The sequence below is a fragment of the Thunnus thynnus genome, chromosome 2, assembly GCF_963924715.1.
Source record: "Thunnus thynnus chromosome 2, fThuThy2.1, whole genome shotgun sequence".
Classification (NCBI taxonomy): domain Eukaryota; kingdom Metazoa; phylum Chordata; class Actinopteri; order Scombriformes; family Scombridae; genus Thunnus; species Thunnus thynnus.
In genome coordinates, this window is record NC_089518.1 from 39,549,068 (window position 1) to 39,561,490 (window position 12,423).

At 41.5% G+C, this 12,423-nt stretch overlaps 1 protein-coding gene across 1 annotated transcript in view; it reads left to right on the top strand.

Annotated features, from left to right (window-relative positions):
• The window catches only part of LOC137170855 (bile salt-activated lipase-like), a 13,216-nt gene extending 1,255 nt beyond the window's left edge, over positions 1-11,961 (top strand). The window contains exons 2-12 of the mRNA XM_067574461.1: positions 1-81; positions 1,436-1,555; positions 3,223-3,420; positions 4,666-4,796; positions 5,973-6,080; positions 6,707-6,830; positions 7,570-7,756; positions 9,054-9,260; positions 9,875-10,072; positions 11,142-11,249; positions 11,626-11,961. The exon at positions 1-81 is cut by the window's left edge and continues 67 nt beyond it. Coding sequence (XP_067430562.1) covers positions 1-81; positions 1,436-1,555; positions 3,223-3,420; positions 4,666-4,796; positions 5,973-6,080; positions 6,707-6,830; positions 7,570-7,756; positions 9,054-9,260; positions 9,875-10,072; positions 11,142-11,249; positions 11,626-11,686 — 1,523 coding nt within the window. The 3' untranslated portion in view covers positions 11,687-11,961. The remainder of the gene's footprint in view (positions 82-1,435; positions 1,556-3,222; positions 3,421-4,665; positions 4,797-5,972; positions 6,081-6,706; positions 6,831-7,569; positions 7,757-9,053; positions 9,261-9,874; positions 10,073-11,141; positions 11,250-11,625) is intronic.
• Positions 11,962-12,423: the final 462 nt, after the last annotated feature.

Consider the following 12,423-nt stretch of genomic DNA (forward strand, 5'->3'; position numbering starts at 1 on the left):
GGGTCGACGTCTTCAAAGGGATCCCCTTCGCTGACGTCCCCGGAAAGTGGGAGAAACCAAAACCTCATCCAGGATGGAGCGGTAACTCAACTCACCAGCAGCAGCAGCAGCGTGTTTCCACCCACATGTTTTTATTTTCACATTTTCAATTTGTGCATAAAAAAACCTGAACGTTTGAACTAACAGAAACGTCATATTTCCATCATGTTTTCCATCGTTTGAGCTTTGACTGTCGCTCTTTTATGACATCATCAGTGTCGCCAGATGGGAAATGTTAGGCTATCGTACCAGATGGAGGAAAATTATCATACGTGAGTCATAACCGAGAGAACAAATAGGTGTGAATATGTAATTTCAGAAAACACGGCCTGTGCTGCGTTCACAGACGCACCGTAAAATCCCACTTTGAAGATGCACAATCACAAGTACAACTGAAAAAACATTTCTAATGTAAAATATTAAAAAAACATGCATGTTAGCAGCTGTTCAGACAGCGTGATGTTTACATGTTACATCCAGGCGACTGTCCGGTTTGTTGCGTCTTTCCTCTGCGCTGTACATGTGAGGTTTTAAATTTCCCACAGCACTGGAAGGCAGCAACTGAAGCAAGTTGTGGGACATAACACACACAGGTGGCTCTGTATTAATACTGTGTCACAAAATGATCTAATTATCATACGTTATGGGCCTTTTCACATTATTGATCGTACAGTTATCGCACATCTGGCAACGCTGGACATCGTCTCGTTGTGTCTTCTTCTTCTTCTGTGACTGTTTAATGGCACCGACTGGAGGATTAGCGCCACCTGCTGTTTATCTGCTAATGTTATACTGATCATCTTCTGGAAATTCAGTTAGAATTGGAGCCACATTTGGATGAAACCTGACCGCTGACTGACAGGAAGTTCCAGCTGTTTGACCTCTGAGGGGTCGTTGAGGTCACATGTTCGTCCTCCTGGGAGTCATGTGACGGTCGACGGGACCTCGCTGACTGGCTGATACCTGGAGGATGTAATTTATTCACTATGTCTGTTTACATCCTGCATTTTTACACTTTGTTGCAATATTTGGCTATTTTTTTGAAATTACTGTTTCCACTCAGTTTTTTATGCACAAATTGCAAATGTGAATAAAAACATGTGGCTAGAAAGACACCTACAGTCATCTCCAGTTGTCTGATGCACAATCTCGTCACTATGACAACCCTGTGCAGAGGAAGATAACGTCTGTACATGGGTTACAATCTGCACCCATGTGCAATTTGACCCAGTTTGGGTCAATAAAGCAGTAAAACAACATCAGGTTAACTTTAGTAATCTGTTATTTTAACCAACACAACGAGCTTTAGCTAAAAACTGTCACAAATGATACACAAGTTATTAACAATCAATAACAAACTGTGACGTGTAAGTTTAATCATGTCTGTCGTTTCCAGGAATCCTGAAGGCCACAAAGTATCGGGATCGCTGCCTGCAGGTGACGCTGCTGCAGACGAAAACCCAGGGCAGCGAGGACTGTCTCTACCTGAACATCTTCGTTCCTCAGGGACGCAAACGTAGGAAACACACACACACACACACACACACACACACACACACAGCTACACTGGTGTTTACACAATATCCTGCATGTTACTGAAGCATCTTCATCATAGAATCCAAAAAAAACGACTTTCATCAAACACGTCGTCTTCTTCTGTCCTCATCCTCATGTCAGTACGCCAAATATGAAACTACAGCTAGCTGCCTGTTAGCTTAGCGTAGCATAAAGACTAGACCAGTGTGGATCTGTCCAAAGATAACAAAATCTTCTTCTTCTGTCCTTATAAACGGTCCGCTGAGAGCTCGACGTGTCGGGTAAAAACTGTGTTGACTTTGTGTTTGTGGAGAGAAGTTTTGGGGTTTTTGCGCCTGGTGGACACGAGAGGAACTGCAGCTCAACGCGACAAAAACTGTCTTTATTTACAACAAAACAGCACAACAACAGTCAAACAAATACAGTTCATCTCAATAAAAAAAAGTCTTTTTAGCTCTTTTGTTCTTCACATCTTTCATTAAGGATCAATAAAATCAATCAATCAATAAAAGCTGGAGCAGTGCGGTTAGTTCGATAATCACTTTAAGCAACTATTTCAATTATTTTAGTTTGGTTTTTTTAGCAATTTCACAACAAGTCCTCAAATTAATATTAAATAAGCAGATCTGTGGTTTGATCATGTGACTCCAGAACGACACATAGTGTCTCCATCAGCAGGACGACATCATCAACACGTCGCTGTTAATCAATAATGATGATTGATGATGTGGCAGCGCTGTGGTTCAGGTCTGGTTGGGTTTAAAGATGATGATGGTTTGGGTTAAAATCATCACTCTGTTCATGTTAGAGAAACATGTGGTGGAGTTAAAGTTACTACCTCCTTAAAGTTAGGCCACCTTCGTCGTCATGGCAACAATAACAACCACGGGGTTAAAGGTTAGGGGACGATCGTAGTTACGCTTTGTCCCGATTCGCAGTTGTACTGTACTGTATATATATATATATATATATATATACAGTACTGTATAAACATCATCTGAGCTGCACCGCTGCTCCGACACATCGCCGCGCTGTGAAGCCAGTTTGACTTTAATTATAACTTCCTGTCCGTCATGTGATGGAGAATGAGCAGCTGTAAAACAGTGAAATGATTAATTTTATTATCAGAATTTGATCCATTCCGTTCAATAACATTTGGAAAGTAAAACAGCTGCATGATTTTAAATTATTTTATCTCATTGAAGTGAACGAGGAGCCGACAGGAAGTCAGCCAGTCAGCAGAAGTGTCTACTGAGCATGCTCAATGGGCCTGTGGAAGCGTGAGCAGCATCCAAGTCATTTCTTTATATTCTGGCTTCATGCGTCACTGAGCAGCTTTCACAGGAACGAACAGACGCCATCTTTGATACGTTCATAGTTTTTACTGAATCTGTTGTGCTCATTAAAGTGAACTGAAGTGATTTAAATTAAATGAAAGCGATGAAAGCTTTAAAGGATCTGGAGCCAGATTTAGATTTGTGGATGTGATGTTTACAGCAGCTGAATAATAATCATAATAATATTTACGTCCATCGCGTCCAGACGCCATGATGTCAGAATGAACCCTCCAGCTTCCTGCTCGCTCTCTCTCTCTCTCTCTCTCTCTCTCTCTCTCTCTCTCTCTCTCTCTCTCTCGCCGTCTGTCAGTGTCCACTAACCTCCCGGTGATGGTGTATCTGTTCGGCGGCGCCTTCCTGTTGGGGGCGTCCAACGACGTGGCGATCCTCGGAGACTCGCTCTATGACGGGAAGGAGATGGCGGACAGGGGCGGAGTCATCATCGTCACGGTGAACTACAGAGTCGGCACGATGGGTTTCCTCAGCACCGGAGACGACCGACTGCCAGGTCTGATCCAAAACACCACCGATACGTAAACTATTGATCTTCTATTGATTCTTCTTCACACGACACACAGTAGAGGAGCCGAAATATAAATTAACATCACATGGAAATACTCAAGTACAAGAACCTCAAAACTGTACTGAAGTACTTGAGTTAATGTACTCAGTTACTTTCCACCATTAACCTCCATATCCAGTCTAACCAGTGATGAGTTTATCTGTGGTTCAGTGTTTTAGCGTTTAGTTAGCGTTTAGTTAGCATTTAGTTAGCGTTTAGTTAGCGTTTAGTTAGTGTTTAGTTAGTGTTTAGTTAGCGTTTAGTTAGCGTCACTGTTTAAATTGTGTCTGATCCTCCATCCATCAGCACACTGGTTCATGTTTTTAGGGTCAAACTGGTGTGTTTAGTGCCTGCTGGTGATTTCCCAGCATGCATGTGTGTGTTTGTTGTCTTATCAGTGTATTAGCAGAGAACCTGCGGCTGTTAGCTCAGCTGCTAAACGCTCCTTTGATGTGACCAGTTGGACAAAATCCACTCGTTCTGCTCGGTGTTTCTCGGTGGGTCTGTTGGGGAAACAGATAGTGGAGGTTAACGTGTTGTTCAGGTGTGATCTGATATGTTGACGGGCCTGTAGCAGCCAGTACAAACAGAACAGGGCGGGGGGGGCGTCCAGTATACCAGTATGACCCCGTATGAACCCTTCAGTACGTAGCGGCCAGATGATCCACAAACCTGTTCACAGAAGATTTAGACTTTTAAACATTTGACTCGGCATTTGTCTAATCAGCTCAGAGGATTTTTGGCTAACAGTGCTAACTGTCTGCAAGCTAACGTTAAACAAAGTATGCTAGCAGACGCATATTTGTTGAGCAGCGTTCTTATTTGAGTTCAGAGTTAATTTGGTTGTTTGTTGGGATCCTGAAGAGACGTTTATCTGTTGAGAAATTGATTGATTTTTGTTATGAAATGACATATAAAGTCTCTTGATGCATTTGAAACTGTGGATTAGTCTCTGAGCACATTCATGTGTAAAACACTGTCAGAGTCAGAGATTCATATCATGCAGCAGCAGGTCTATGAATCCTGGACGACCTCCACAGACTGTTGACATATACTTCACAAGCGTGGGGTATAATTAATCAACCGAGAGGATTTTAGAGTAATTTATGAAATAAAAAGTCGTCTCCTGACGTCCTGCTGAGCTCAGCGACAGGAAACACTGACCAGGTGACGACGACTTTTACCTCTCAGGTAACTACGGTCTGTGGGATCAGCACGCCGCCATCTCCTGGGTCCGCAGGAACATCCAGGCCTTCGGAGGGAATCCAGACAATATCACCATCTTCGGCCAATCAGCCGGAGCCGCCAGCGTCAGCTTCCAGGTCAGAGAATAAACACAGCTGCCGACAGAAAGCTCAGGAAGACACTTTATTTAAAAAAAACACAGCTGCATGAGTTTAGATCTGTATCGACCTGCTCAGGACCTTCTGTTGACCTTTGACCTCTGCTGCACTTTATTCACAATCACAGACAGAAGAATAAAAACAAAGAAACACAAATCACACTGAAGCTAACAGCTATGAAGCCTGTTTCATTATCAATAACAGCAGGTTACACTGACGTTAGCTTACACGCTAACTCATTTTAGCTCACTCCTCATTTAATGTATGGAAGCCCACTCACGCCAAGAAAAGAAAGAAAATATGAAATGAAACGTAACGAGTGATGAAGCAAAATCATTCACTGTAAATCAAAATTATTGTAAGACAATATTTTGGCTTTAAGTCAAAGTTACTATGAGATATTACGTCAAAATGATTCGGTGTGTATGGAAGTCTATTTCTGCCAGGAAAGAATAAAACAGATTAAATGTTAAGAATGAAACAAAAATAGTAATTTTAAGTCAAAACTATATTTAAAAGTCAAACTTTTTGACTTAATGAGATTTCCTCACATTGAATCTTTTTTTCTTTTTTTTGGTGCAAAAGTTAAATAATTATTACTTAGTATTTCATAATTTTAACTTAAATTATTAAATCAAGTCACATTTATGAGCTATGTACAGTATGTCTTACATTTTTTTTAGTCTAATTCAAACTTATGGGAATTATGAGATTTAATTTTGTTTTACTGTCTTGACTCTTTATTGATAAATATACATAAAGATACTATTTGTACGTATATATGTAACCGTAATATAGAACTTCCTTTTTAAAAAAAGTCTTCTTTGTTCTATTTTATTGCCAATTTTATTGTTTTATTCTATACTAATTTAAAATATTTTAATATTTGTTAATGCATTCTGCTCTGACTGCAGTTCACTGTGAAATCCTTCGTTATATAACGACAATAACACTGAACTATGAACCATTAAATAAATTCATGAATTTGACAGAATTTTGACAGTTACTAAGTCTTTCTAACTAATAAATTTTGATTCACATAATATCTAAATTTTGCTTTATTATGTAATACTAATAAGAGTAGTCGGCTGGAGGGATCGATCAGGTATAGAGAGACCTGAATGCATCTCATCATGTATTGATCTTTGTCCTCAGATGCTGTCGCCCCACAGTAAAGGATTATTCCGCAGAGCGATCACGCAGGGCGGGACGGCCCTCAGTCCCTGGGCTCTGCAGAGGAAACCGATGGCTCTCACCAAGAAGGTCCACCGACCCCCCACTCAAGTTATTTATTTATTTATTTATCGATAGACGCATTTTAGTCTCTTTAGCATTCATCTTAATTCACTTTTAAATAGAGGCTCGGTGGATTGCATACAACACTTCGAAGGGTTGTAGAATTTTCTAATCTTGATCTGAAATAATCTATTAATTGTTCGTCAGTTATAAAAAGCAAAGACGCCAACCATGGATGAGTGAAATTCCATCTATCTTAGAATAATAATTAGAGACTCTCAGACATCTGTCAACATCCTCAATGAAAGTCTACGTCGTGTTTACAAGTTTATGTTGTTTAATTATGAAAAAATAGGCGGAATTTTGCAGATTTTGTCATTTTATGGATGAAATGAACGAAGCAGGAAGGCAGAGACAATATAACAATATAAACTAAAGGTAACTCTGCTGCACTGCAACACATTTACATCAACTTACAAATGTAATAAAACGCAGCTACGTTATTGATTCTGCTCGTTGATCTTTAACGATTCCTGCGTGATGAACTGTTGAATGGAAAGCAGCTCCTCATACTGGTCTAACTTTAGTCAACTGGTTTATCTTGACCATCAACCTGACTTTTCTTGTTTTAAAGGTTGTTTTTGTTTCTGCAGGTTGCGCGGAAGGTCGGCTGTTGGAGAACTAACGAGGACGAGATGCTGACGTGTCTGAAGATGTCGGACCCGGTCGGTCTCACCATGGCTGGAAAGCTCGACATAATGCTGATTCTGGGCAAAGGTCAGCACACCTGATCCTGAAAAAACATGTCTTTATTCACTGAAACATGACTCTTCACTCTCTCTTAACTATGATTAAAGCTGCATTAAGACGTTTCTGACCACCAGAGGGCAGAATTTAGACCCAAAACTTGCTTCCAGCCCACCGGTGTTTTTGCAGTGAGCTGTTGATTCTCAGTGGGATCAGCATGAAACACCAGCAGCTTTTACCACTACAATTCCCAGAGTTTTATAAAAGTTAATAATAAAACCACGACCACAGTGAAGTAACCCGTCAGTCAGTTTTTTTTACTGTGTTTTGACTGAAACATGCTGAAATTATTGGGAATATTTGGCCCCATATAAAGAACATTTTCGTCTCCTAAACATCTCAGACTTTTCTCTGTGAGGTCTGTTTGTGCGACTGTTTCAACAAACTCTCCTTATGTCACAAACTTGTAGTAAATCTCCGGTTTCAGCCTGATGAACGTCACCTGTTCACGAGGAGCTAAATGTTCCTGAGATTTCATCATCAGCATCATTTACGCCCCTAAAACATCCATATAAGGAGACCTGTTCTGGTCTGTTTCATTCACAAAATGTTCCCAAAGAGTGAACAGAAGAACTGGTTACTTCCCCTGCCATCATTTATAACATTTGGATGCTGTAAAATGGGTGAAAAGACCGCAACCGAGAACTAAAGCTGTACAGACGTGAACCTTTGTAGATCAGGGACTAGCTAAGGTCCGTCCTCTCTGCAGGTGTCATCATGGATCTTCTTGAATTCTCTCCGGTGATTGACGGTGATTTTGTCCCGGACGAACCCGGTCGGTTGTTCCACAATGCAGCTCAGTTTGATTACCTGGCCGGCGTCAACAGCATGGACGGACACATTTTCGCCGGTGTCGACGTTCCTTCCATCAATAGGAACAAGGCCAACACCACTGTGTGAGTACTGAAACACTACAGGATGTTCACTCTGAAAACACAATGTTTTTTTTTGCAATGCAGTGCAAAAAAGCCAAGAATTTTATGTGATTCCATTGCTAGCAAACACAGCTCTGGATCTGGCATCTGGAGTCCCACAAGGCACAGTTCTGGGTCCACTGCTTCATAATCTTTATGTGTTACCACACATAAACACAAATCATCATACAAGCTTAATATTGACATTCGTCACTATGCAGATGACACCCAATTCTATATAATTCTTGATCTGGATGATTTCAGCCCCTTTAACTGAATGAATCCTAGTTATTGGTCCAATATTGTGTCTTTGCTCTTAGACACAAACTATGGTTTCCATCCCACACCGAGGGTACTAAAAGTTTTAACCGTCAGTGAAATCCTTTTCTTCTCTTTCTCTCGGAGAGTCAGATGTTCCTCTCTTATGTCAGTACACCAAATATGAAACTACAGCTATCAGTCTGTTAGCTTAGCTTAGCATAAAGACTAGACCAGGGGGAAACAGCCAGCATGGCTCTGTCCAAAGATAACAAAATCCACCTGCCAGCTTCTCGAAAGCTCACTGATTAACATGTTATATCTGTTTTGTTCAGTCTGTACAAAAACGACAGTGTAAAAATGACATGTTGTGGTTTTACGGAGGGTTATGTGTCAGTACTTCTTGGCCCGGGAGAGGTGGTTTTCTGAGGCCAGATGCATAAAACTGTGTGTACACACAAAGCCAGAAATATACAGACGCATTCTTTTTGTCATATTTATAAAGCCGTGCGTACACATGGTTGATTTATACATCTCAGGCATTGTGGAACTGGGTGTATGAGCCACATTTCTACTCCTACAATGAGCCATAAATGGATGAAGACACCCTGAACCAGCTGTTTTCATATCAATAGGCCACCTGCTCCACCAGTCTGTACACCTGTCAATGAAACAAATGGCAAACAGAAGTGCAGTTTCAACGACTGTGCAGTTCTTTATAGCTTCTATATCTTTAATTCATCACATTGTCAGTAATGATGTCTCAGAAATGTAATCAATGATTAGTTTGTAGTTCATATCTAAACCAGATTTACAAGGTGTGTCACAACTAAAGAAAAAATAAAAATAATATTAAAAGCTAAATAAATAAAAAGAGCTCAGGTGAGAATGGGCGGATCCACGCCGTGGAAGCAGGCGGAGGATTGGATCTACTCTACGGACACATTTATTAATATGGAGGAAAATCGTTGACGGCAGGCTCTCCGTAGTGATGGCAGGATGTTTCTGGTGTTCTCCTCAGAGCGCAGGTGAAGGGTCTGCTGGCCGGCTTGACTAAAGAGAAGTCGAACTCCCCTGTTATCACCTCCGCCTACAACGTTTACTCCGCCAACTGGGACTCGATTCCAGACCCGGCGATGATGAAGAAGACGGTGGCCGACATAGAGACCGACTTCCTGTTCCTGGTCCCGACTCAGGTCGCCCTCCGACTCCACGCCAACAACACCAGGTCAGCTCTGACGTGCTCACAGTGGTAATGTTAGCATGTTGATGTTAGCCTGTTGATGTTTACCAAGCTCTCCAGGAAAATGCGATTTAGTGATTGCAATTATTAATGCAAATTCAAGAAATCTCTGCTACTATATTTTTATATTAATTTATTTATTTTAATGGAATTATTGACTTATTTTATTTGGTGCTAATGTTAGCCTGAAAGTGTATTTAATAAAGGCTTGTAAATGGAACTCTAGTACAGTATTTTCTGTTTTATAGAACTTTGAGTCCTCATGGTTCTCATGTTCAGAAAATACATTAAACATTAGCACTGAAATATAGTTGTTTATGTGATATGCAGGATGCTTTTTATCCAAGGGTGTCATTACATATGACTCTTCACTGGTAATAGTTTTCAAGAAAGTGCATTATTCTCCTTTGCTTGCAGTTTTTCTCAATTCCTGCAATTTTACCACATAAAGAGACATAATTTTGGAGAAGAGCCGCTGCAAAATCAAACCTTGTTGGCCGTAATAACCACAAAAAAAACAACAACTGTGAAATCTTGGAGGGACTTGTTAGCACGCTAACATTAGCTAATTAGTAATAATGATGTTGTTTGTCCCTCAGTGGAGCCCGTACCTACTCCTACCTGTTCAACATGAACACTCGTATCCCAGGATTCCCTCGCTGGGTGGAGGCGGAGCACGCTGAGGAATTGCAGTACCTGTTCGGTAAACCCTTCTCTACCCCGGTGGCCTACTTCCCCCGACACCGAGACCTGTCCGGCTACATGATCGCATACTGGACCAATTTCGCCAGGACCGGGTACGCTCCCATCATGCACTGCAAACACCAAACACTCAGTCCAGCACACCCCAGTATACCCAGGTCTGCCTCTAACCACTAAGTACTGGTCTGAACTGGCCTTTATGGTTCACAAAAGCCCAATTCAGTTAACCAGAGGAACTAATCTGAGGAACTAAACTGGGAACTAAAAGTGTCTGTTGTGCATCCTGACTGTGTTTCCACCACATCTGAGGAGCCAGGTAGATCCTGCAGATTAGACTCATGAGGAATTAAAAACTGAAACTCAGCATCCACGCATGAAGAAACAACAACACAGGACTGTCCTGTTGTTCTTTGTATTTACTGCTGCAGGAGTTGGATGTAATCAATGAATGAAAAGCAGAAATGCAGCGAGTCTCCACAGTAAATCATCTGCTGAGTGTTTGATGGTTTTATTTCTGCTTTAAAACCAAACGACATGAAACAATCACTCTTTCACCGGCTTTGTTCTCGCTACCGCCGCTCCCTCTCCTTACTTACCAGTCACTGTACAAATAGAAAACAATCAAGCTGTAGTTAATATATACAGTCTATCAACATTTCATGGCAAGCATCAGGGTAAAATACATTTGCAGTCCCGGATTCTCAGCTGTTCTGTTCAGTTAAGCAATTTCACTTAATATGGGAAGATTATAATTTTCCTCAACTTCCCCAAACAAATACCAGCAGTCATAGTAAGTCATTATAAAACCATGACTTAAAGGACCAGTGTGTCGTATTTAGTGGCATCTAGTGATGAGGACCAACTGAGCACCTCCCACTGACACACCTGTTCCTCCTTCCTCACCTGTCTCACCTGTCTCACCTGTCATCCAGTAATCCACTAGATCCCCTGGATCCTAAAGTCCGACCTGTTACACTTGTTTGACTGAAGCGGTGCACAAGTTGAAGCAGCCGCACTGTCTATGTTTGACTCCACCCCTTCCGTTCCTGTACTTTTAGACCCCCCCCCCCCCCCCCCCCCCTAATGTTGCTTTGGTCCAGTGTCCAATGTAAACTGGTCTGAATTGGTTTGATCTGATCTAAACTGCCTCTTCTCCTCCTCCAGTGATCCCAGTAAAGGCGACAGTAGAGTCCCAGTTTCGTGGCCCCCTTTCACCAAAACACAGCAACCCTACCTGACTATCAACCACAGGATCAAGAAGTCCTCTGTCAGGTACTCTACTGCGTTCTACTGTCCTCTACTGCGTTCTACTGTTATTCTACTGTGACTCTACTGCGTTCTACTGTCCTCTACTGTGACTCTACTGCGTTCTACTGTCCTCTACTGCGTTCTACTGCTATTCTACTTTGACTCTACTACGTTCCACTACTGTGACTGTTGTGTTTTACTTTGTTCTAGTGTACTCTACTGTGATTCTACTGTGTCCCAGTTTAGTGTTTTAGTTTCTTAGTGTCTGCACTTCATTCTACCAGCCGTCTTCTCCTCTTCGGTTCATTATTCTATTGTATTCTATTGTATTTTATTGAGGTGAAAACAGATGAAGGCAGATGAGGATTCAGGCATTAAATCTGATGTTTGGTCTCTTCAGGTACGACCTGAGAGCGGAGTACGTCACCTACTGGACCTCCACCTACAGCGGCCAGCTGTGAGGAAAGAGAGAAGAAGAAGAAGAGGATGGAGAGATGAGAGAAGAAGAAGAAATCTGATCCAACAGTTTAAACGGTCTGATTTAACCTGCTGCTGTTTATGTTTCTGCCTCTCTGATAATCACAAACTCCTGTTTATGAGTGTTTGATGGATTATTAACAGTAGAAGAAGAATGAGGATTACAGGACAGAAATAAATAAATATATATAATCTGTTTGACTTCAGCAGGTCAGTCAGGAAGCTCTTCTCTTGGGTCATAAATAAAGATGAAATCTGCTCTCGTGGTCGTTTTATTTCTCCTCTGGACACAAACTGATGTCTGGTAACTTTTTTGTTTTTTGTTACAAAAAGGTGTTTCCATGTGTTTGTTGTTCAGCTCCAACATGTACGGATGGATTTGAGAAGTTGACATTTGGAGTAAAGAAGGAGAAGAAGAAGTGAAATCCTGCTACTATAGTTTGTTTACGTAGCCTCCGGAGCCGGAGGAAGCTTCCTGAAGCTGACCAATCAGAACAGAGTGGGCTCATCAGGAGGCGGGGCTTAAAGAGACAGGAGCTAAAACGGCCTGTTTCAGACAGAGGCTGAAATGAGGGGCTGCATAAAGGAGATAAATAAGGAGTTTTTAAAGGTTCCATACGTAGAATTGTGAAGCAATTAACATGTATAGTTGTTTTTTATGGCCAGTGAGTGAACGGGTAGTGATATGATGTAGAAAAACGAGACCTTCCCCGACCTTCTC